General features: G+C 31.8%; 1 protein-coding gene across 3 annotated transcripts in view; it reads right to left on the bottom strand.

The window, feature by feature from the left end:
- The window catches only part of FSTL5 (follistatin like 5), a 789,672-nt gene that overhangs the window by 653,492 nt on the left and 112,483 nt on the right, over positions 1 to 23,697 (bottom strand). For 2 of the 3 annotated variants that reach the window (XM_058720999.1, XM_058721001.1), the window contains exon 3: positions 3,173 to 3,206. In XM_058720999.1, coding sequence (XP_058576982.1) covers positions 3,173 to 3,206 — 34 coding nt within the window. The remainder of the gene's footprint in view (positions 1 to 3,172; positions 3,207 to 23,697) is intronic. The other variant, XM_058721000.1, reaches the window with a different exon arrangement.

Here is a 23,697-nt window from a genome sequence, read left to right as displayed (position 1 = left end):
AACCATATGTAAACTTTCCATAGTGATATTGTCCTTCTGATTGTAGTTAAGTATTTTAAATTATTGTTGGAAAATTCAAAGCTCAATTAAGTTGACAGAAGTTTTATGCTTTTTGTAAAGGAAGAATCATTTAATTTTTTGTCACAAACAGTTACTGTTTTATCACTGAGAAGTCTAGAGAGGGGCTCTTAAATATAAATGAATAAGCAAATCACAAATTAAAATACTCCCCTGAGAAATATTGGCAGAGGACAACTGATTTATGCCCCTTGTATTGTAATGAACTATTCTTCAAAGGAAATTATTTCCTAACAATATTTATCAATTTCCTAATGGATTTTTTTAAGTTTATTTATTTTGAGAGACAGAGACAGCACAAATGGGGAAAGGGGAGGGAGAGAGAATCAAAGCAAGCTTTGCACTGTCAGCACAGAGCCCAGTGTGGGGCTTGGTCTCACCAACCATGAAATCATGACCTGGGCCAAAATCAAGAGTGGAACGTTTAACTGACTGAGCCACTCAGGCACCCCTCAAATTCTTAATGAATTTTAAACACATAATATATCCTATCCTAATGTACTTGTAATGTCACTGGAGAGCAGTGTGAAATACGGCTTCCCAAAGAGTTGATCATTCTTTTACACCTGTTAATACGATGATCCTGCTATCCTTGTCAATGGAACGTTAAGAAAGGATATCTTACATAATTGTAAACCTCAAAATTGTGTACTAACTAGAGCTTAAGCCCTAATTCATTTGACAACATACGCAATCTTAATGTGGAAATCAATTGAGAATCCAATGGTATACTATTGAACCCAAATTCATTTTGTCAATTGAATTCATATAAATATAATTTTAGAATATGTACATATTGGATTCTATAGTATTTCAAAATAATATTAGAATAAGAGCATGTGTATCAAATAATTAATCAGGGTTAGAGTTGCAAGTTTCCAAACATTTCAATATATATTTCCATGTACAGAGGAAAGACTGATTGATTTTCACTGGACTGCTTTGTGAATTTATGTGACTTCAGGTCACTGGTATAATGAGGATGGAATTTTTGTCATAAGCAAGAATAAGTACAGAATGCAGAAAATTAAAAGGTTAAAGACTTCCCCTGCATATATTCCTGACTATATAATAAACATGTCCTAATGAATAAGAATACCAATTAGTCAGGAAGTCTAGGGAATTAGATGTTACAATTGATTACTAACGTCAAGAGAACATAACTCACATTTCAATAGTTACCAAAATATGTACAATATTTGATTTTTAGAATTTTTCTCATCTATCAATATGTAAACTATTTGTTTTATTCAATTCTTTTTTTCTTAATATTAAACTTTAAAGACATTTTCATGCCGTTTGTAATTTCCAGTAAAAAAAAAAAAAAACATTTCAAGATGATTCCCATAAATAGTCAAGAAAAATATTGAATTCTAAGTAGAGTTAGGCAACAGGTCCCAACAAAACAGTATGTCTCTGGTTTACTTACAACTCAGTAGCCTACAAGCCATAATGTGAGAGTTCTGAACCATGTGTCAGCCAATAACAGTTAAAGAAGTGGCAAACATCATCTTGAAATTTTATTACATTATAAAAGAAAACATGTTACTAGCCACTAGTTGAAAAAATATAATTTCTACTACTTCAGATGATAGGATTTGTATATCCCAAGACAATAAGTTATCAAGAAGAAAGCTATACTAAACTTATTTCAACTATAACAGAATTATAAATATGATTTAAGTTTAACTTGAAACACTGGGACCCTTCACGAGAAGGAAGATGTGTACTCAATATGCTTAAAATGCACATATCATTTAAATGCACATCATACAGCACATCTTGGAATAGAAATTCCCCTTTGTAACACAAAAGTATGAAACTTTGAGTTAATATGAGTGCTTTGAGGATAAATAAGTGTAATAATTGCACATATAAAATAACAAGACATACTTCAGTTTGCTGAAAAAAGAACACAAATAGTTTGGGAATCCCTGGAAGGGCCGTCTTCCATAATTCATTTGAATAAAACATACCTAGCAAAATAAAAAAAAAAGTATACCTTTTCATATTCTTCAGGAATGCAGACACACACAGATGACCAAACACGGAAAACAAATTGAGTAATTCAATTGCTTGCAGGGAAGTGTGCAGAGAATATTCTATTTGGATTTATTAGTAAGCAAGGTTGATATTGTCAATTTAGAGACCCTCAGAAAAATAATTTCCCCTTCATCATTTTAGAAGTACATGTATACTTGGTAACTTCACGGTTTTTGGTTTTGGTTTTGGTTTTTGGTTTTGATGTTAGTTTTGGTTTTGTAGAACTCCAAGAAAAAGTAAAATAAAAACAAACCTATCTTCCTATGCAAAAAGGGTAGAAGGAAACAGGAAAACAGTACTTCAGCCCATAGTCAGGCTTGTGACTAAATGCCTACTGGAAAGGGATTGGTGAGTGAGGATGTCCAAATTGTGCAATAAGCAGGACCAGCACCTGAATGGAGAGGCTGGAAGAATTAACCCAGGAAAAATCAGTTACGATTCATTATTATGATCTGCATACACAAGCAAATGGAAACCTTTTGCTGAAGAACTACAATCTACCTAGAGTAATTGATTATCTCAACAAGTAAACAAACCTCAAAACATAAGAGTGTCATTGTGGGGAAAAGAGTTTCCCTATGTCTAACTAGAGTTGACCACGCCATACTAAAAGCTACCGCCAACTTTTAATATATAAATATGTTCTTGCTTTTTTTCGTAGAAAATAAAATAAGATACCAGTGATTTAATAGTAGATCTTCCATGAGACATATTTTGTAAAGTTTATCTGGTGAATCATAGATGTAACAGAACACCAGCTCTTCTGGACAATGTCTGATGGAGGAACTCCAGAAGAACAATTCAGAGAACTAACAGAAAATTAGGTTGAAGTTCCCAACAGCACAGTATGAAAAAAAGGAAACCTCAACAGAGGATCCCCAGTGACCTTGTAGAATTTCCACAGGGCTCACAATGCCCTTAAAACCACATTGAAGATTTTGAATTCTTATTGTTTCCTCATTTTTAACTATGTCCAAAGCTGCATGATTTTTTTTTCTTCTATACTCACGTGAATTTATGAAACTATGATCTTAAAACAGCCATTTCTTACCTTTGATTCTTGAACTTTCTTGACTCTTTTCCTGCTGGAATTAAAACAGAAATAGGTCAAAATCTGTGAGTATGTGATCAACAGCTTGATACAGCATATCATTGTAACTAAAGACTTGTCCAGGTATTTTGTTGTAAGTATACCCTAGAGTCATTGTAACACAATTCTCACCTTAAAAGCCACTTATGTCAAATCTTTTATCAGAGCAGTAATCATTCTTAGTGTCCATATATTTCTTTAAGAAACTAATACATTGTATTAATATGGATTTATAAAAAAATAAATGGTAATGAATAGTAAATAATCATGACTCTCAAATGCCTCAGGGCATTTTCATTTAATTTCAACAGATATTGAATGATATCTTCAAAATTTTCTATTAATGTCTCCACATTAATCACAAATTGGTGGTGAGGAAAAATGTTTAAGGGCAAACAGTGGACAATTCAGTAAAAAAACACAAAAGACATTTCAACTGTCTTTTCTTCAGTTTAACTTAGAATTGGTCCCTGCCTCACTTCTCTAAGGCTAAAGTTGACAACAATTCTATTATTTATTCAAAGGCTGCTTCAGTCAGACCTGTCTTTCAATTTGACATACTCCTTATTAGTTACCAGGCAACCCCAAAAGAATTAGCTTGCTTTCAAGTTTTTAAGTAGAAATTGTGCCCTCTATAACTTGTCAATTAATATTCAAGCACAGTTTACTCTGTCTAAAAGTTTCAGGGCCTCACACTAAAAATAATTTTGAAATAAATTTCTAATTAAAATTATAGATAGATATAGATATAGTTATAGATATAGATATAGATACACATACTTCAGAAATGTCTCAATGCCAATAAATTTTGGTAAAATTTATGAAAATAATGAAAAATATTAAGAATTTATTTTGTGGCAGGCATTAATCCCAGAGTCAGATTTGAGAACAAAAATGCATATTGACAAATGTATTTTTATGGAATATCCTTATCCAATGTATGATTCTACTAGACTTTAATACTTTATGTGCTATTTCTCCTTGCCTAATTTATCCAGCCTTTGTTTTTGAATTCTGTACTGTTTTTTGCTAATTGATTTTTTCTACTTCAGGTTTATTTTTAATTTAGAATATCTGTTGTTCATTTAAACTAAAATTTAAATTTTAATTACTTGATTTAAAAATACATTATTCTTTCATAATATAAGATAAGCAAGCGTAAATTCTCCAAAGAGGTATTTGTTAATGAAAAATAATCTCTCTGTCCTCTCTCCTCCTTTTATTCCATTGATTCTTTCATTCATTGAGTCATTCGTTCTTTGAATAAATATGTATAGATTGCTTTCATGTGCCAGACACTGCTTTAGGTGATAAGTCTACAAAGGATGAACAAAACAGAAACAAAACAAAACGAAACAAACAAATAAAACAAAAAAAAATGTCCTTAAAGTAACATACTGCTTAAATGTTAATAAGTTCTATTTAGAAAAAAAGATATATCATTGAAGGTAGTTTTAGATTAAGTGACTGCAATTTTACCTAGGTCTACAATGATAAAATGTCTTTTTTATGTTTCAAGTTTTATTTAAATTTTAGTTAGTTAACACATAGTGTAATATTAGTTTCGGGAGTAGAATTTAGTGATTCATCACTTACACCCTGTAAGTGCCCTCCTTAATGCCCACCACTCATTTAACCCATCCCCATACCCACCTCCCTTCCATCAACCCTCAGTTTGTTCTCTATGGTTAAGATTCTCTTACAGTTTGCCTCCCTCTCGCCTTTTTTTTTTCTTTTCCTCTATGTCCAGCTGTTTTCTTTCTGAAATTCCACATATGAGTGAAATCATTTGGTAATTGCCTTCCTCTGATTGACTTATTTTGCTTAGCATAATAACTCTAGCTCCATTCACATCATTATAAATGGCAAGAGTCACTCTGGAAAACAGTATGGCAATTCCTCAAAAAGTTAAAAATAGAACTACCCTATGACCCAGCAATTACACTACCAGATATTTGCCCAAAGGATACAAAATACTGATTCGAAGAGACACATGCTTATAAGCAGCATTAACAATAATAGCCAAATTATGGAAGAGCCAAAATGTCCATCAACTGATAAAATGACTTTTGAACAAAATTTTGAGTGAAATGAGAGGATATTATTCCACGCATTTATCTGGGGAAAATATATTCTAGGGGAGAAAAACAACTGTACATTTCCTGAGGTACAGAAATTCTTGGCATTGTCAAAGCTACCAAGGAGACCAGTGTGACTAAACTAGACTGAGTAAGGGGAATTTAGTAGAAAATACAATAAGGGAGCTAATAGGGGTCAGTAAGATTAGCACCTGGGCACTTGTTAGATCTTTGGCTCTTACACTGAGATAGTTGAGAAAACAATCAGAAGTTTCTTCACAGAAGAGTAACATTATCTTAATTGCATTTAAGTAGAATCATTCTGGCTACTAAAATAGGTTAAACAGGGCAAGGACAAAATTAGACGGACCAGGTGGAAGGGTATCACAGTAATCCAGATGGGAAGTGATAATGGCATAAAACAGTGTGATAACAGTGGAGTTGAAATATCAGTTGTAACTGTCAAGATTTCCTGACAGAATAAATTTGGGGTGTGAGATATAGAATAGATGAGGGTGATTTTAAGGATCTGAGTCATGAGAAGGATTTCTATCCCTTCTTCACTTGATTTCTGATACTGTCTCACTCTGTGAATTTTTCTCTTGTCTGACCACCCCTTTTGCATCTCCTTTACTGATTCCTCCTCATCCCCTCAATTTCTAAATACTAGGTTTGGAGATATTGAACCCTTACCTTTTCCCATACACATCTCACTTCTTTGGTGATCTTATCTGTTCTTATGGCCTTAACCACCATCCTTTTCCTAACGACTCTCAAATTTATATCTCTAGCCAATTCTCTCCATTGAACTTCAGCCTCATACATGTATTTTTGACATCTCTACTTGGATGTCTAATAACATCCCACTTATCACGTCCAAAACTGAACTTCTGATTTTTCCTTACTTCTTTGTCCATCCTTCTCATCTCCATCTTCCTCTTCTAGTTGCTCAAAGTAATCCTTATCTACTTTATCTCTTAAGAGATGAAGAGCCTGAATTTTTCATGGATTTGATATTTGAACATGCTGACTTTTATTTTACTTTAAATATAACTCTGAGGACACAAAGTAGGCAGATGGTTAAAATGTCTGGAACTCATAAGAGATATGTCAACAAGACATATAAATTTAGAAACCACCATCCTATGTATAAATCATCAGTACTGCATCTGGAGAACATATAGTATAGTTGAATGAGCTAGAATTGAGTACTGGAAACAATATAAGAAAAATATAAAGTTTAATTAAACAACAAAAGAGAATAGAAGAATAGACAAATTATAGGAGGAAAAAACAAAAACACAAAAAGGTGGAATCATGGACTCCCAGGGAATATCTTATACAGGGGTAAATTTTCAATAGTATAGACTTCTTCTGACAGACCAAGTATGATTATGTCTAAGGCAATGCCCATTAGAAAAAGTGACATAGATGTAACCATTGACTTCAAAGGAAGCAATGTATGAAACAGTAAAAATGGAATGGAAGAAACTTGCAAGGAAAGAAAGACCCGGGTGGTTTGTGGCTAGAGAGTAAAGTGAAATCTGTGCAGGTATTGTGTTTGTTTTTGTTCATCTCTTTGTTTCATGTTTAGTTTTATATTATCTATATCAGTGAGAATTGAGAATGTGTAAATGAGGGGGGTACATAGTAGAAATGGAAAGGATTATGATAAAAGGGAGAGATGGTATGACTGATAATAAGGTTATTGAATGTGACACAGAACTTGAGTGGAGACGTTTAGATAGGAGGAGAACCAGTTTCTCCAATATAACAGGTGGGCACAGAGAGGTGCAGGCATAGATGCAAGAGGTTTATAGGTTTGATATGATTAATTTAAAATTTTTAATCTGTGAGGATTTATTTTCTTTATCCATTAGAAGGGCAGTTGGCTGAGTGATGAAGTAGGCTGATTTGTCAGTAATTTGAGGAGATAAAGAAGATTTTTAAATGCACTGCTTTTTGTGAGACTAGGTGTGTAGGACAGCTTGGTACTGTAAAAATCCTAATTGGGTTTTGCCATCATAAGTTTGCATGATACTGATATTAGCCTTATTTTGACTATAGTCAAACAGACTTAATACTCACTGATATTATATCTTATTGTATTTGTTTCTGAAAACCTAATTTTCTACTTACAGAATTGTACATATTATAAATTACCAAAGAAAATAGCCTTAAATACTCTATAAACTGGAAATGTTTAAGAAGCATGTATCTAAAGAAAAAAATAGAAATTAATTTAATGGACTGAGACTAATAAATCTGTAAAGCAAGAATCAAATAAGGATAAACTACTTAATTCACTGCAAGACTTGATCTAGAACCATCTCAGCTGAGACTTAATGAACATTATTTAGGATTTTCAAAGTAGTAACTGTCCAAGTTGTTTCTATGACTAAAATGTTGCTTTATTCACCTGACAATATACTTCCCAGAATTTTATTTCATATGCCATTACTTCATGTTTTAAATGTTAATTTTTTAATGGATAAATATTAAGGAGAAAAATGTGATTATTTAATTATGTGAGAACTCTTAAAAGATCAGAAAGATTTGTTAGCCTGGACTCATGATACACTCGAAAAACATTCTTACATTAGGAAAACTTAGTCTCGTCTGCAATGGTAGAATGCCAATCCCTTGGCATAACTCAATTTTAATATTCTTTCAAAAGACTTTCTGATAAATTGATCTTGTCTTAAAATAAGAAATATATTTTGGCAACATATCAAAATTAAATAATAGCAAACCATTTGTGTTTTACTTTGTACTACACCATTTCTTGGAAGAATCCCAAAGTGCTATATTAATTATATAAATAGACTCCATGAAATCCAGCTTAATGGTAGAAATGAGTAAATAGATCCTTGCAGACAGTATGATAAAGATTGGCAAAGACAATCTGGGTAGTAGTATGGATTCAGAAAGAACACATGATTGTATAATATCTTAAATATAAAAAGATACAACATAATAAATAGAACTAGCTAAGCCAGTATAAAATTAAGTCCAGTTGGGGTACACAATAATTTTTAAAATGAGATGTTGTGATTCTAAAGTATCTAAGCAAACAAGACTATGGCCATATAACACTAACGTACAGGTTACTAGTTCCATTTAAGGGCAGAATAATATCTTCAATCTATAAGATATGATCAAGAATATTTCTTATCTAGTATTTGGATTTATAGAATGTCATTTACTAACATCTCGTGATGCCTATAACATAAAAAGCTGATGTCTCTTTATCAAGCACTAAAAGTAAATGTTTGGTCACAATATCTTCATAGTTTACCCGATTCCTTCTTTCTTACTGAGAAGTCCATGCTCTCTAGAAAGAGAAGACACCATCTAAATGCTAAGTGAATCATTTCCATCATAACAGCATTGTTATAAACATTAGACAGTGAATTGTTCTCTCACTCCATAATATAAAGCTTAAATCACTTAAAAAAAAAAAAAAAAGAACATGACACATTGGGCTTTGAACTAACAGCACGGAGACTACTTGGGATTCTATGAGTCCCCTTCTCTCTGCCTCTCCCTAGCTCCAGCACGCATGTGCTCTCTCTCTCTCTGTCAAAATAATTAAGCATTAAAAAAAAATACATGAACCTCATTCAAATAATACCCAAGATACTCTTATTTTCAATTTGCATATGCATATTGTAGATTAATGAGACTAATGAAGTGCTTTTTGGTCATCCCACAGGCTTTCCTTCACAAAGAGAGATATAAGAATGAAGCAAGTACAGGTTCAATAGACCTGGTCCCTTAAAGAGGTATACTTAGTCTTTCTTTTGAATATACAGAAAAATAATCTCTATACTACATGAAGGAAGTAAGGAACATCAAGTACGTAAAATGCAGCATTTTCCCCTTGCAATAGTGAGAAAGAAAGGATCTCTAGGTTGCTACTGTTTTTCCTGAGAAAACTATAGACTTTCTGAGAGACTACAGACTTTCTTTAATTCATGGTGGGAATATGGTCTTTTGTCTTTATTTGTTTTTCATTGCCTAAAGTGTATAATAAAGAACACTCAAACTGTGTTTAGGTTAATCACATACTGAAAAAAAAAACGCAAAACAAACAAACAAAAAAGAAACCACTTGTGTCATGAGATTTAAGAAAAGTCAAATGTACTGAATAGTTTTACTGGCATATTTAATCAAGTCCATAATGAACCTTAAAACTTAAATATTAACAAAAGAAACAAATAAATCTCAAGCACCCAGAAGTGATATGTCCTGGTTAAAGTAATCTTGCTCTCAATACATATGATCCACACTTGTTATTGAAGCAAATAGATTGTCAACATTCACCAAAGCTGAATCATTATATATATATATATATATATATATATATATATATATAGTCTAACATACAGCATTGCATAAAATGTGATTAGAAATATTTGCTACAGGGGCACCTGTGTTGCTCAGTAGGTTAAGCGCTTTGGCTCAGGTCATGATCTTGCAGTTTGTGAGTTCAAGCTCCACGTTGGGCTCTGTGCTGACAGCTCAGAGCCTAGAGCCTACTTCAGATCCTGTATCTCCCTCTCTCACTGCCTCCCCCCCACTCACACTCTGTCTCTCTCTCCGTCTCAAAAATAAAATAAACATTAAAAGAAGAAATACTTGCCACAACTTATATTGTATATACATGTATATGTACACACATACATTAATTGTATAGAAACTCAGGTAAATGTATATAATTTTAAACTTAAGACTAAAGACTAATAGACCCTAACAGTGAAAATAGTCAATGGATGGAGAGAAAGGATACACAAATATAAATTTTGGTGGCAAACAAACATAACGGTAAACATTATTAGTTTTAGATAGCTGCCTAGTTTAAATTTCTTCTCAGGATTCTTCCCTTCTCTTTGACACAATTATTGTTTACCAAAGACCACCAAACAAAAGTCGTGAAATGTTGATGTGCAGTAGATTACTCATGTTCAATATATATATTTAACATTTCCATGTGCTAGGTGGTTAAAATGTAAAATATTAAAGTTTTTTATGTTAGAGCTATTAAGTAATATTAATATTTAATAATAAGCAATATTAATTTCATGTAAGCCAAGAATAGGACACTTTCAGCCGAACCACTCAACCACAATCTTGTCGCAAATCTCTTCTATTATGACGCATGCATACCCATGAACACAGGAGCTCCCTCCTTCAGGCTTTCAATGCACATATACACACACATGTTCACACACACATACACATATGCACACACTTTCTTAAAAACTTATTTTGCTGGTGGCAATTTAATTATAAAATGTCTCGAAAATAAGAACTACTGGCAATGAAAATGCAGTATATCAGGCTTCCTAAATCTTGGAGATACAGACCTATTTTTGGTAAACTTCAATGGCAAATTTTCAGTCTTGCTTAGTTTAATCAATTTTAGGATCGTTTATTTAAAATACTTCCCCTTAGAATTTGAATAATGTTCTTGATCCAATATCACCTCCTCAACAAGCCTCAACCTTCACCGCTCTAAAACAGCACCCCCACTACTAGCTACTTTTCTTAATTTTTATCCATTTCACACAAAAGTAGCTACTTCCTGGAATATGTATTTATTTGTTCATTTTATGTTCCCTTTACTGGAATGTATATTCCCTGAGCAAAAGGGACTTTGCAGTCTTAACTGGTTTACCCACAGTATTTAGAAGAGTATCTGCAGAAGAGTGGGCACTATTCCTAACAGAGTCTCTGAACACTTGAATTTAACAAACTGTTGGCAGGACAGACACACACTCAAGAAATACGTAAAATAAAATGTGACATTCAAGAGTGGAAATGTATATAAAATCTTGAGAGCACAGTCAAGGGAACAATGTCTTCTTTTTAACTTAGATGAAAGGAAGTTTTGAGAATGCAGAAAACTGGGAAATACAGAGAGCAGATGAGATTGTAAGAATAAGTAGTTCATCTCTACAGCAATGGGAAGAAGATCCTATCAGAAAACATAGCTTGAACAAAGTTAAGAAACTATGAGAGTGCATGGTAAGACTGCAAGATAGCAAATAGTGTCTCATGGTAAATGCACAATGGGATGATAAAATTGGCCAACTAGTAGGCTTCAACGTTTCATGAAGGAGTCAAAGTAACTTGCTTATGTTTTAAAGACATATATATATATATGTCTATATATATAATCTATATATATGCTATATATATGCTATATATATAATCTAAATATAGATACAAAACATTTGATCAGAAATATATGCTATAAGATTTATAGATTTATATGGATAGGTATAGATACAGGTATATATATAGATATTCAAAACATGACCTGGAAAAGCTACACATTGTTAATATAGATCTGCTTCTTTCTTGACTTAATACATTGGTGTAAAGTCATTTATTCCAATATCAAAATTATAGTGCTTATTATTGTCAATTCATATTATATTTGATATGTTTCTGTGATTTTAAGTAAGAAAAAGATAAAAAAAAACTTGTTATTGGATTGATAGATATCCTCAATATTACTTTCAATTCTAAAGTCATAAGCTAGGTAACAAGACACATGCACAGGACTTGAAAAAAATCAAACTAGAACTGAATTTACTTATAAATCAAATCCATATTTAATAATATTTGTATTATCCTTTTGTTACATACATACTGAAATTTTAAATATTAAATTTAGAAGTTCATGATGGAAACGTATTTGTATTTACATTTAACATATAATCAATTATTATAAAAATATATAATTATATTCATGGTTTAAATCTAATGTAAACATTAGAAATATTTTTGTCTGTTTTTAACAAGAGTATGTGTATTTAAGTTAAATGGATATGACATATGCATAAACTATCACTACATATTGTGCCAAATACAAGTAATAAGAATTCTCACAATGTGTCACAAAAGACATCTTTGGTTCATGTACTCATGAAAAACATAAACAAACTGGATCTTAAAAGATGATCAGGATTTAACTAGATGAAGGCATTATGGGCATTTAGGGCAGAAAAAATAGCCTGTAGAAATGAGGAATTAGGTAGTGAGAAAGATTATATAGAAAATAATGCAAAGACTCACAAGGATAGTAGGTGATTAAAATAATCAAAAAAGAAATTACTCACTTAAAAGTCCACACATGGTGCACACATATATATGTACTCCTTTCTATACAAAGTATAAAATTATTTACTTTATTTTACGGTAATAAAGATTTGAGAATTTAAACATTTCTAGGAGGAAAAAATGTTATTTAACTTAACCTATAATATTAAAATAAAAATGATGATTCTGCAGTCCCTTTTTATAGCATCATTGTTTTACACTATTAGACTTCGAGTTGAAATATGGGGAAAATCTAAAATTAATATTATGTTGATGGGCCACTGTTTTGGAGCTATAAATTTGAAATGGAAAGAAAATATATCTAAAATTAAGTATGTTTGACAATTTTAATTATGGATTGTAGACAATATTTCATTGCGAAGGATATCCAGCATAAATATGGAAACTTTTAAAAGACATACCTATTTAATTTTTAAAACATAGATCATTTTTCTCTAAAAAGAGAATGGAGGAGATTACATTTTTTAAATTGATAATATACATTCTAACTGGCTTTATCCATTTATCGCATTATTGTGTGAAGAAATTCAAAATATAATTAGAAATTATTAATGTTATGATTATGTTACCACTTTAATAAGGTATTAGCATATTAAACTACTCACCCCTTGAATGAAGTTTTGTTTAGAATATATATACTATGAGATAGGTGTGAAGTATGGATAACGTAAATTTCCGATCTCATAAGTTTACATTCTGTCTGGAGAGACTGATAGCTATTAATTATAAACAATGATAAATAATTTATAGAATGAAAAAAAATAAAGAATTTATAGGATAATGTGGAAACAAGAATGGGAGGAGAAAATGTCTATGCTGAGTATGAAGCAAAGGGAGAATTCACAGTGAAAATTGTTGCTTGAGCTAAGAATTAAAGAGTAGTAAAATAATTCGATGGGGAAAAGAGTATTAGGCAGTGCAAAGGCACAGAACTGTAAAATATTTAATCTTTTTGGAGAAACAGTGAAGAAGTAAACATAGCTCACCTACATACTTCTTTATACATGAGTATTATATAAAAATATATTCAAGAAACTTCTCTCCTATTTTCAGAAGAATATTTGTGACTACTTAAGTATTATAGCTAAAGCTATTTGGTAAAGAGCCATATAAATTAAATAAACACGCCAATTATTATAACAGTTTTCACAGTGTGCTTTTGAAGTGTGAAAAATAATGATGATTTTCCTAACAGAAATCACTAATTAAAGGATTTGGAATAAATAGATATATAAATCACTAATTAATGATTTTGACATGGAAATGAAGTCTTAGTGAAGATTTATTATTTAAAATGCATACATTTACATTAGAATTATTTCCATTTTAAATTTATCCCTTAATAGATTTAAATTTGTAAATTATTAAGTCTGTAAATGGATCCTAAATTATAATTGTTATAAGAATCTAATGATTCAATTTGTAAATTTCCAGTGATCTGGAGTATAGTAAGCTTTTTCTAGTAATATACACTTTTCAGAGGCTACCAATAACCCACATTTATTATTGAAAATGTATTTTGTACAAAAAATATATCCTGCAATGTAAAAAATATAAAGACTTATAGCCAAGTGTTCCAGAGTATAAGATATTCTGGGCACAGGCAATCAAGGGAACTTGATAGGGAAGATAAGCACAACAGAGGTCAATAGATGACCTCTAAGCATAAACACAACCATTGCTCATCCCAACAGGTGGAGGGACTGGGTGCAAGTCTATGAAAAGAAGATTAAGACTTGGGGAATAAAAATGGAGATAGGTGGGGGTTGAGGGGTGGGGTGGGGTGGTGTGTGGAGAGGAAAGGGGAGCCTGAGGGAATGACAAATAAGGGGAATATTAAAACATGTACATTAGTCTTACTACATAGCAAGAAATGTTTAAGTTATTTATATATTTTATCTCATGGAGGTGACCAAAGTCATGGTCTAGCTTCCCCTACTTACATCCTCACCTGTGGGTTCATGGAGGTCTCTAGGAGATGATAACCATGGTATACACAACAACACTTTCAAGCAAATGTGATTACATGATATCGGAGACAAAACCATTAATTTAACTGCCATCTTAAAAAGATGATATCCCCAAGTGAGATATCCCTTAAAATAAGTAAAAGAATATTTAATAGGATTTTCATTCCTGCTTGGGCAGGTAAGTGGTAGCAGCTATTATAATATCATCCTAATTTTAACTTAAAGGTGAGTGAAGTCTAGGGCATTTTATTTACAACTGTTTACTTTTTTCAACTTTACTGAAGAATAATTGACAAATATAATTGTATATATCTGAAGTGTATGTGATATTACATATATAAACAAATACACACACATACACACACAAAAAAACGTACATCATGGAATAATTGCCAGGATCAAAATAACTAACATACCTAAATCGCAACAGAGCTGGATGAGTGCCTGAATCCTGTCCAACCCACACAGAGACTGAGACACAACCAGGATGAATGAATGTCCTGAGCCTTGTCTTCCTTGCTCAGCAGAGACCCAAATGGGTGAGATAAGCACCCTGTGTTTCAACTTCATTGATAAAGAGTTCAAAGTAATGATCGAAAGATGTTCATTAATCCTGGGACAGAAATGAAAGAGCACAGGAAGTGTTTCAAAAAGAGACAGAAAATATTAAGAAGTAGCAAACAAGTTACAACTGAATGGAAAAATGCACTGAAGAAGTTCAAAAATAGAATAGATGAAATAGAAGCATGAATCAGTAAGTAGTAAGACAGACAATGGAAAACATCTGGACAGAGCAGCAAAATTAAACAAACAAACAAACAAACAAAAAAAACAGACTTAAAAGAAGTGAGGAAATCTTTAGGGACCTCTGAGACAACATCAAGCTGAATAACATTTACATTATAGGCTCCCAAAAAGAGAAGAGAAAGAGAAAAAGCCAGAAAAATGTTTTTGGAGAAACAATGGCTGAAAACTCCTCTAATTTACAGAAGGAAATTACCAGGTCCAGGAAGTCCAAAGAGTGCCAAATAAGATGAACCCAAAGAGAAACAAATCTTAAAAGCATAATGGAAAAACAATATATTATGTACAAAGGAAACCCCATAAGTCTATCAGCAGAGTTTTGAACAGAAATTATGCAAGCCAAATGAGAGTGGCATTATGTATTTGAAGTGCTGAAAAAAAAAAATACAAGATACCAAAATGTCTCTAGCCAGCAAGTCTATTCAGAATTAAAAGAGAGATTAAGAATTTTCCAGATAAGCAATAGCTAAAGGAGTTCATGACCACTAAACTGGTTTTACAAGAAGTATTATATTAAAAGGACCTCTCTAAGGTAAAAAGAAAGGCAGTAGATAATAATAAGAAAACACATTATGTAAAACACTCATTAGAAAAGGTAAAAAAAATAATAAAGACAGTGGATTAACTACTTAAAGAGCAAGTATAAAGAGTAAAAGACAGAAGTAAAATTAATTAAAATGAAATAATTAGTTAAGGAATATGTAAAATAGAAATATGTAATGTGTGTCATCAAAAATATAAAATGGGGGGGTAAAAATATAGCTTTGAAATGGGTTCAATATTAACCTACTATTAACTTGTAAACGACTGTTATATACATAAGATGTTATGTGTGTAGTGCTTGTAGCCACACACAAACACACACACACACACACACACACACACACACACAAAGTTATAGTAAATACACAAAAGAAAAATGGAAAGGATTCTAAATATTTCACTGAAGAAAACAAACTACAGGAGAAGAGTGAAAGATAAGAAAGGAAAAGAGAGTAGCTACAAAAACAGCCAAAAAACAATGAACAAAACGGCAATAAGTGTATACGTATAGGGGCGCCTGGGTGGCGCAGTCGGTTAAGCGTCCGACTTCAGCCAGGTCACGATCTCGCGGTCCGTGAGTTCGAGCCCCGCGTCAGGCTCTGGGCTGATGGCTCGGAGCCTGGAGCCTGCTTCCGATTCTGTGTCTCCCTCTCTCTCTGCCCCTCCCCCGTTCATGCTCTGTCTCTCTCTGTCCCAAAAATAAATAAAAAACGTTGAAAAAAAAATTTAAAAAAAAAAAAAAAAAAAAATAAGTGTATACGTATCAATAATTAACTTAAATGTAAATGGACTAAATACTACAATCAAAAGACATAGGATGGCTGAATGGGTTAAAAAGCAAACAAATGAAAACCAACCAACCAACCAAACAAACAAACAAACAAAAAACAAGACTCATCTATATACTTCCTACAAAAGACTCACTTCAAAAGTAAGGAAATACACATATATTCCCAACATAGAAGCACCAAAATATATACAAAAAATATTCAGAGACCTAAAGGCATAATTTGGCAGTAATAGAATAATAGTGGGGGACTTTAACTCCCCACTTATATCAGTAGATAGATTATTCAGATAGAAAATCAATAAGGAAGCAGTAGTCTTAAATGACACATAGACATTCCAACCAAAATAGAAAAATATATATCATCTTCAAATGCACAAGGAACATTTTCTAGGACAGATCACAAACTAGGCCACAAAACAAGTATCAATAAATTTAAAAAAACTTTTAAATCATATCAAGCATCTTTTCAAACCACAATAGTATAAACCTGGAAATCAAGTATAAGAAGAAAACTGGACAAAACACAAACATAAGGAGACTAAACAACATGCTATTACACAATGAAAGGGTCAACAAGTAAATCAAGGAGAAAAATAAAAAAAATACTTTAAATAAATGAAATTGGAAATACAACGTTGTAAAATCTTTCGGACACAGCAAAAGCAGTTCTAAGAGGGGCTTCAGTGCAATTCGAGCCTACCTCAAGAAACAAGAAAATCTCAAATAAACATTTTAATTTTACATCTAAAGGAACTACAGAGAGGAGAACAAATGAAGCCTGAAGGTAGTAGAAAATGAAAACAATACAGATAAGAGTGGATAAATATGAAGAAGAGACTAAAAAAATAGAAAAGATCAATAAACTAAGAACTGGTTCTTTGAAAAGAGAAACAGAATCAACAGATTTTTAGACAGAGTCATCAGGAAAAAAGAGAAACCCCAAATGAATAAAATTAGAAATGAAAAAGGAGAAATTACAACTGACAGCATAGAAATACAAAGAATTGGAAGAGATGAGTCAGAGCCATGCATCAGGCTCTGTGCTGACAGCCCAGAGGCTGGAGTCTGCTTCAGATTCTGTGTCTCCCTCTCTTTCTGCCCTTCCCTCACTCACACTCTGTCTCTATCCCTCAAAAATAAATAAGTATTTTTTTTAAAAAATAAAGAAAAAGAGTTAGAGGAGAATAGTATAAAAATTATTTGCCATGAAATAGGCAGCCTAGAATAAATGGATAAATTCTTAGAAACATAATCTTCCAATACTGAATCATGAAGAAACAGAAAACTGAATAAACTAATTACTTGGAATTGAGTCAGAAAAAACAAAAAAAATAAAAATAAAAACAAACAAAAAACTTAACAAACAAATATCCCGGTCCAGAAGACTTCACCAGTGAGTTCTGCCAAACATTTAATAATGAATACTTATTAAATTATTCCAAAAAAATGAAGAAGGAACACTTCCAACTCATTTTATGAAGCCAGAATTATTCTGATACTAAAACAGAAAATACTACCAAAAAAAATGGGCTAACATCTCTGATGAACATACATGCAAAAATCCTCAACAGAAGTATTAGTAAACCAAATTCAACCATACATTAAAAGGATCATACACCATAACCAAATGGAATACATTCCAGGAATAGGATTGTTTAACATCCGCATATCAAAAGCATGATACGGCACATAGCAAAATGAAGGATAAAAATCATATGGCTATTTCAATAGATGCAAAAAAAGCATTTGTCAAAATTCAACATCCAATTTTGGTGTAAACTCTCAATGAAGCTGGTATAGAGGGAAACTACCTCAACATAATAAAGTCCATATACAAAAAGCCCTCAGCTAACATCAGAGTCAATGGTGAAAACCTAAAAGCTTTTCCTCAAAGATGAACAAGACAAGGATTCCCACACTCATCACTTCTATTCAATGTAGTATTAGAAGTTTTGCCCATGTCAATAAGGCAAGAAAAAGAAGTACAAGACATTCAAACAGGTAAAAAAGAAGTAAAGGTGTCATTACTTGCAGATGACATGATACTATATATAGAACACCCTAAAGACTCTAATCAAAAGATTATTAGAATTAATAAATGAATTAACTAAAGTTGCAGGATACAAAATCAATATGCAGAAATCTGTTTGGTATCTCTACACTAATGAAGTATCAGAAAGGGAAATTAAGAAAACAATATTATTTACAATTGCATTGAAAATGACAAAATACTTAAGAATAAATTTAACCAAGGAAGTCAAAGACTTTTACACCAAAAACTATGAGAGATTGATGAAAGTAATTGAAGACAACAAAAATAAATGGCAAGATATCCTGAGCTCATAAACTGGAAGTATGAATATTGTAAAAATGTTCATATTACACACAACAATCTACAGAGTCAATGCAATTCCTATCAAAATACCTATAACATTTGTCACAAAACTAGAAGAATCTTAAAATTCATATGAAACCACAAAAGACCCTGAATAGTGAAGGCAATCTTGAGAAAGAAGAAAAAAGCTGGAGGTATCATGCTCCCTGATTTCAAACTATACTACATAGCTACAATAATCAAAATTGAATGATACTAGAAGAAAAACAGAAACATAGATCAGAACGGAATAGAGACCCAAGAAATAACCTCTTTTATGGTCAATTAATCTATGACAAAGGAGACAAGAGAGTATAATGGAGAAAAGACAGTCTCTTCAATAAATGGTGTCTAGAAACTGGGACAGCTATATGCAACAGCATGAAACTGGACCACTTTCTTACACCATATTAAAAAGAAATAAATTCAAAATGGATTAAAGAGTTAAATGTAAGACCTGGAACCTTAAATCTCTTAGAAGAAAACATAGGCAGTAAGCTTTTGACATCGGTTTTAACAGTATTTTTTTGGATATGTCTCCTCAGTCCAGGGTAGACACATGATATCACAATTGTCAGAATGGCTGTTTTCAAAAAGACAAGAAACTGGTGTGCCTTGGTGGCTCAGTTGGTTAAGTCCTCGACTTCAGTTCAGTCGTGACCTCACAGTTCGTGAGTTCAAGTTCTATACTGGGCCCTCTGCTGTCAGTGCAGAGCCTGCTTTCGATCTTCTGTCTCCCTCTCTCTCTGCCCCTTCCTCACTACACTCACTATCTCAAAAATAAACATTAAAAGAAAAAGACAAGAAACAAGTGTTGGTGAGTGTGTGGAGAAAAGGGAACCCTGGCGTTCTGTTGATGGGAATATTAAATTATTGCAGCCACTAAAAAAATATGGAAATTCCTCAAAAAATTAAAAATAGAGCTAACATATAATCCAGCAATTCTACTTCTTGGTATTTAGCCAAAGAAAACAAAGACACTATTTTGAAAAGATATGTGGGCCCATATGTTTATTGCAGCATTATTTACAATAGCTAAGATATAGAAGCAACCTAAGCATCTTTCAGTAGATGACTGATAGAAAAGATGTGATTGTGATATACATATATACAATGGAATATTACTCAGCCATAAGAAAGAATGAAATCTTGCCATTTGCAGCAACTTGGACCTAGAAGATCTTATGCTAAGTGAAATAAGATAAAGAAAGATAATGTATGATTTCACTTATACGTAGAATCTAAAAACATAATAACAAACAAAACAAAACAAAAAACATTTTCATAGATCCACTGAACAAACAACTGGCTACCAGAAGGGAGTAGGAGATAGGAAAAAAAGATAAAGTGATTAAAAGTTACAAACTTCCTGTTATAAAGAAATGAGTCATGGAAGTATAATTTACACCATAGGAATATACTCAATAATGTAATAAGCGTATTGTGACAGAAGTTAACCGGAGCTATAGAGTTGATCATTTTGTAATGTATAAAAATATTAAATCTCTATGTTGTACACCTGAAATTAATATAATTAATTTATGAGTTATCACAGTATTTTAATAAGAATAATATAATTATTAATAATAATATTATATTTAATAATAATAACATTTAATAATATAATAAGAATAATATAAAATAAGAAAATTGTACATAATTAATCAGATAATCACTAATATTAGAATAATATCACAAGAATGCTGAAATTAGCACCCTATAGCTAGAATATACATATGAGACTACTAAGTAATCCTTTGATTAAAAAGAAAACCATACAGTAATTCTGAAATATTAAGATGGGAGCTAAAGAAAGTGCTGTATGACAATAATCATGGAGCTATGGAAAAGCAGTATTTGTGGGAAAATTTATAGCTTTAATTATCAGGAAACAAGAAAGGTTATAAAGTACAAACCATGAATTCAACTTCAGAGGTTAAAAAGTAGTAACAACATAAACATAAAGAAACAAACAAAAAAAAAACAGATAGCAAGGAAATATAGAACAAAAAGAAATGAAGAATTGAAATACAATTTCAATTGATATTTCCTTTTTGTTAAGATTAATAAGATCTCCTAGACAAACCTTATTCAAGACTGAATTAAAAAAAAAAAAAAGACTGAATTAAAAAATAAAAGGTAGAATGTCAGAGTAAACAAAATGTGGCATGTAAAAAAAAATAGAAATACAGACAACAGTGATTTAATGTACAGGACAAACATTACATTCTAATAAATCTCATCTAATGATCTTAGATGTAAACGATACAATTCTGAAAAAACTAAAAATGACAAAATGGTACAAGAAGAAAAAGAAGATGTGCATAGGTAAGTCAAATTTGAAAACCATACATGAAAACAAAACAAAATATGCCCAAAATGGCCACAGAAAACTTCTTTCCAAATGCCCAGACCCCAAAACCTTTGTAGATAGATTCCAGTAGACGTATAAGAAGTAAAGTTTTTTGTATATGAGATTATTTTCAAAAACATATATAATTATAAAAGATACACTGCTGTTTGCATAAAACCAGAGAAATAAAATAGGGACAACCTCCTGCAAGCAATCTATTACAAAAGCTTAGAAATTCTCCTAAGTTCCACAAGGAGCAGCAGGGAGGGAGGATGACCATCACAACATTGTTTGTGGTAAAATGTACTGGTGGCAACTGATGTGGTCATGACTAGAAAAACTGGTTTGTAAATATTAAGAATTCAACAATTAGAAGCAATAATCAAGTAACATGGAAAAATGTTAAAAACAAAGCACTGAGTGAAAAATTAATTAATGGCGTGAAAACAAAACCAACACTATTTATGTGAATTCAAAACACAAAAACACAAGAAAATGCATTCTTATAGGAATACATACAAAAAAATCGGTCATCAAACAAATAAAATGGTTGACAATAAGGAAAAGAGTTAAGTAGAGAATGAGGATGAAAAGGAATAGAGAAATGTCAGATGATGATAGATGATAGATAGATGATAGATAGATGATAGATAGATAGATATATAGATAGATAGATGATAGGTAGATATATAGATATATAGATAGATGATAGATGATATAGATAGATAGATAGATAGATAGATAGATAGATAGATAATTGATAGATAATAGGTAGGTGGGAAGATAGATAGATAGATAGATAGATAGATAGATAGATAGATGGATGATAGGTAGATAGATGATAGATACAAACATACATACATTCATACATGCATCTATAAGTAGATATAAATAAAAATAAAATATACAATTCATTTCACCAGATGATAACAGGCACTCAAAGGATACGTATTAATTGTTTTGTATGGAATTTAAGTAGGAAAGTTACGTACATATAAATTTTTTTAAATAATTTCTTTGGCATATGAGAGAAGGGAAATTTCCAAATTAATTGTATGAGGTCAGTATCACCCCAATACCAAAAGCAGACACCAGCACAAAAGATAACTTTAGGCCAATATCTCTCATGAGTATAAATGCTAAAAATCCTCAACAAAATGTTAGTAAACTAAATCCAACAATATATTTTTAAAAATCATATACCATGATCAAGTGGGATTTATTCCTAGGATGCAAAGGTAGTTCAGTATTTGCAAAACAATCAATGTGATATGTCACACCAATAAAAGAAAGGATAGAAACCATATGATCATTTCAATAGATGCAGAAAAAGCATTTGACAAAGTACAATATCTATTCATGATAAAAACCCTCTGTGAAGTAGTTCTAAAGAGAAAATACCTCCACATAATCAAGGTTTTATATGAAAATCCCACAGCCAACATCACATTCAATGGTGAAAAACTGAGAGCTTTCCCTTAAGGTCAGGAACAAGACCAGGAGGTCCAGTCTTACCATGTTTATTCAACAGGGTACTGGGAGTCTCAGCCACAGAAGTTAGACAACATAAGAAAATAAAAAAAATCCTAACCAGTAAGGAGGAAATAAATCTCTCACTATTTTCAGATGACAAAATACTATTTTTGGAAAAGCCTAAAGATTCCACCTAAAAACTACTAGAACTGATACATAAATGCAATAAAGCCACAGCATACAAAATCAATGTACAGAAATCTGCTGCCTACACTAATAATGAAGCAGCAAAAAGTGAAATTAAGAAAACAATCCCACTTACAATTGCACCCAAAACCATAGAATATCCAGTAATAAACTTAACCAAAAAGGTGAAAAACCTCTGCTCTGAAAATATAAAAACTGATGAAAGAAATTCAGAATGATGCAAAGAAACAGAAAGATATTCTATGCAAATGGGTTGGAAAAACAAATATTGTTGAAATATCTATACTACCCAAGTCAATCTACACATTTAATGCAATCCTTATCAAAATAGCAACAACATTTTTTCACAGAGCTAGAACAAGCAGTCCTAAAATTTGTATAGAACCACAAAAGACCCCAAATAGCCAAGGCAAACTTGAAGAACAAAACTGGAGGTATTACAATTCCAGATTTCAAGTTACATTACAAAGTGGTAGTAGTTAAAACAGAATGGTACTGGCCTAAAAATAGACACACAGTTCGATAGAATAGAACACAAAACCCAGAAATAAACCCACAGTTACATGGTCAGTTAATTTTCTACAAAGGAGGAATGAATATCCAATGAGAAAAAGACTCTTCAACAAATGATGTTGGGAAAACTGGACAGCTGCCTGCAAAAGAATGGATCTGGACCACTTTCTATCACCATACACAAAAACAAACTCAAAATGGATTATATACCTAAGTGTGATATCTGAAACCATTAAAAACCCTTGAAAAC

This window comes from Neofelis nebulosa, chromosome 3 (assembly GCF_028018385.1).
Source record: "Neofelis nebulosa isolate mNeoNeb1 chromosome 3, mNeoNeb1.pri, whole genome shotgun sequence".
In the NCBI taxonomy this organism is placed as follows: domain Eukaryota; kingdom Metazoa; phylum Chordata; class Mammalia; order Carnivora; family Felidae; genus Neofelis; species Neofelis nebulosa.
Note: the sequence above shows the minus strand (reverse complement) of the source record. Positions and strands in the feature narration are given on the sequence as shown.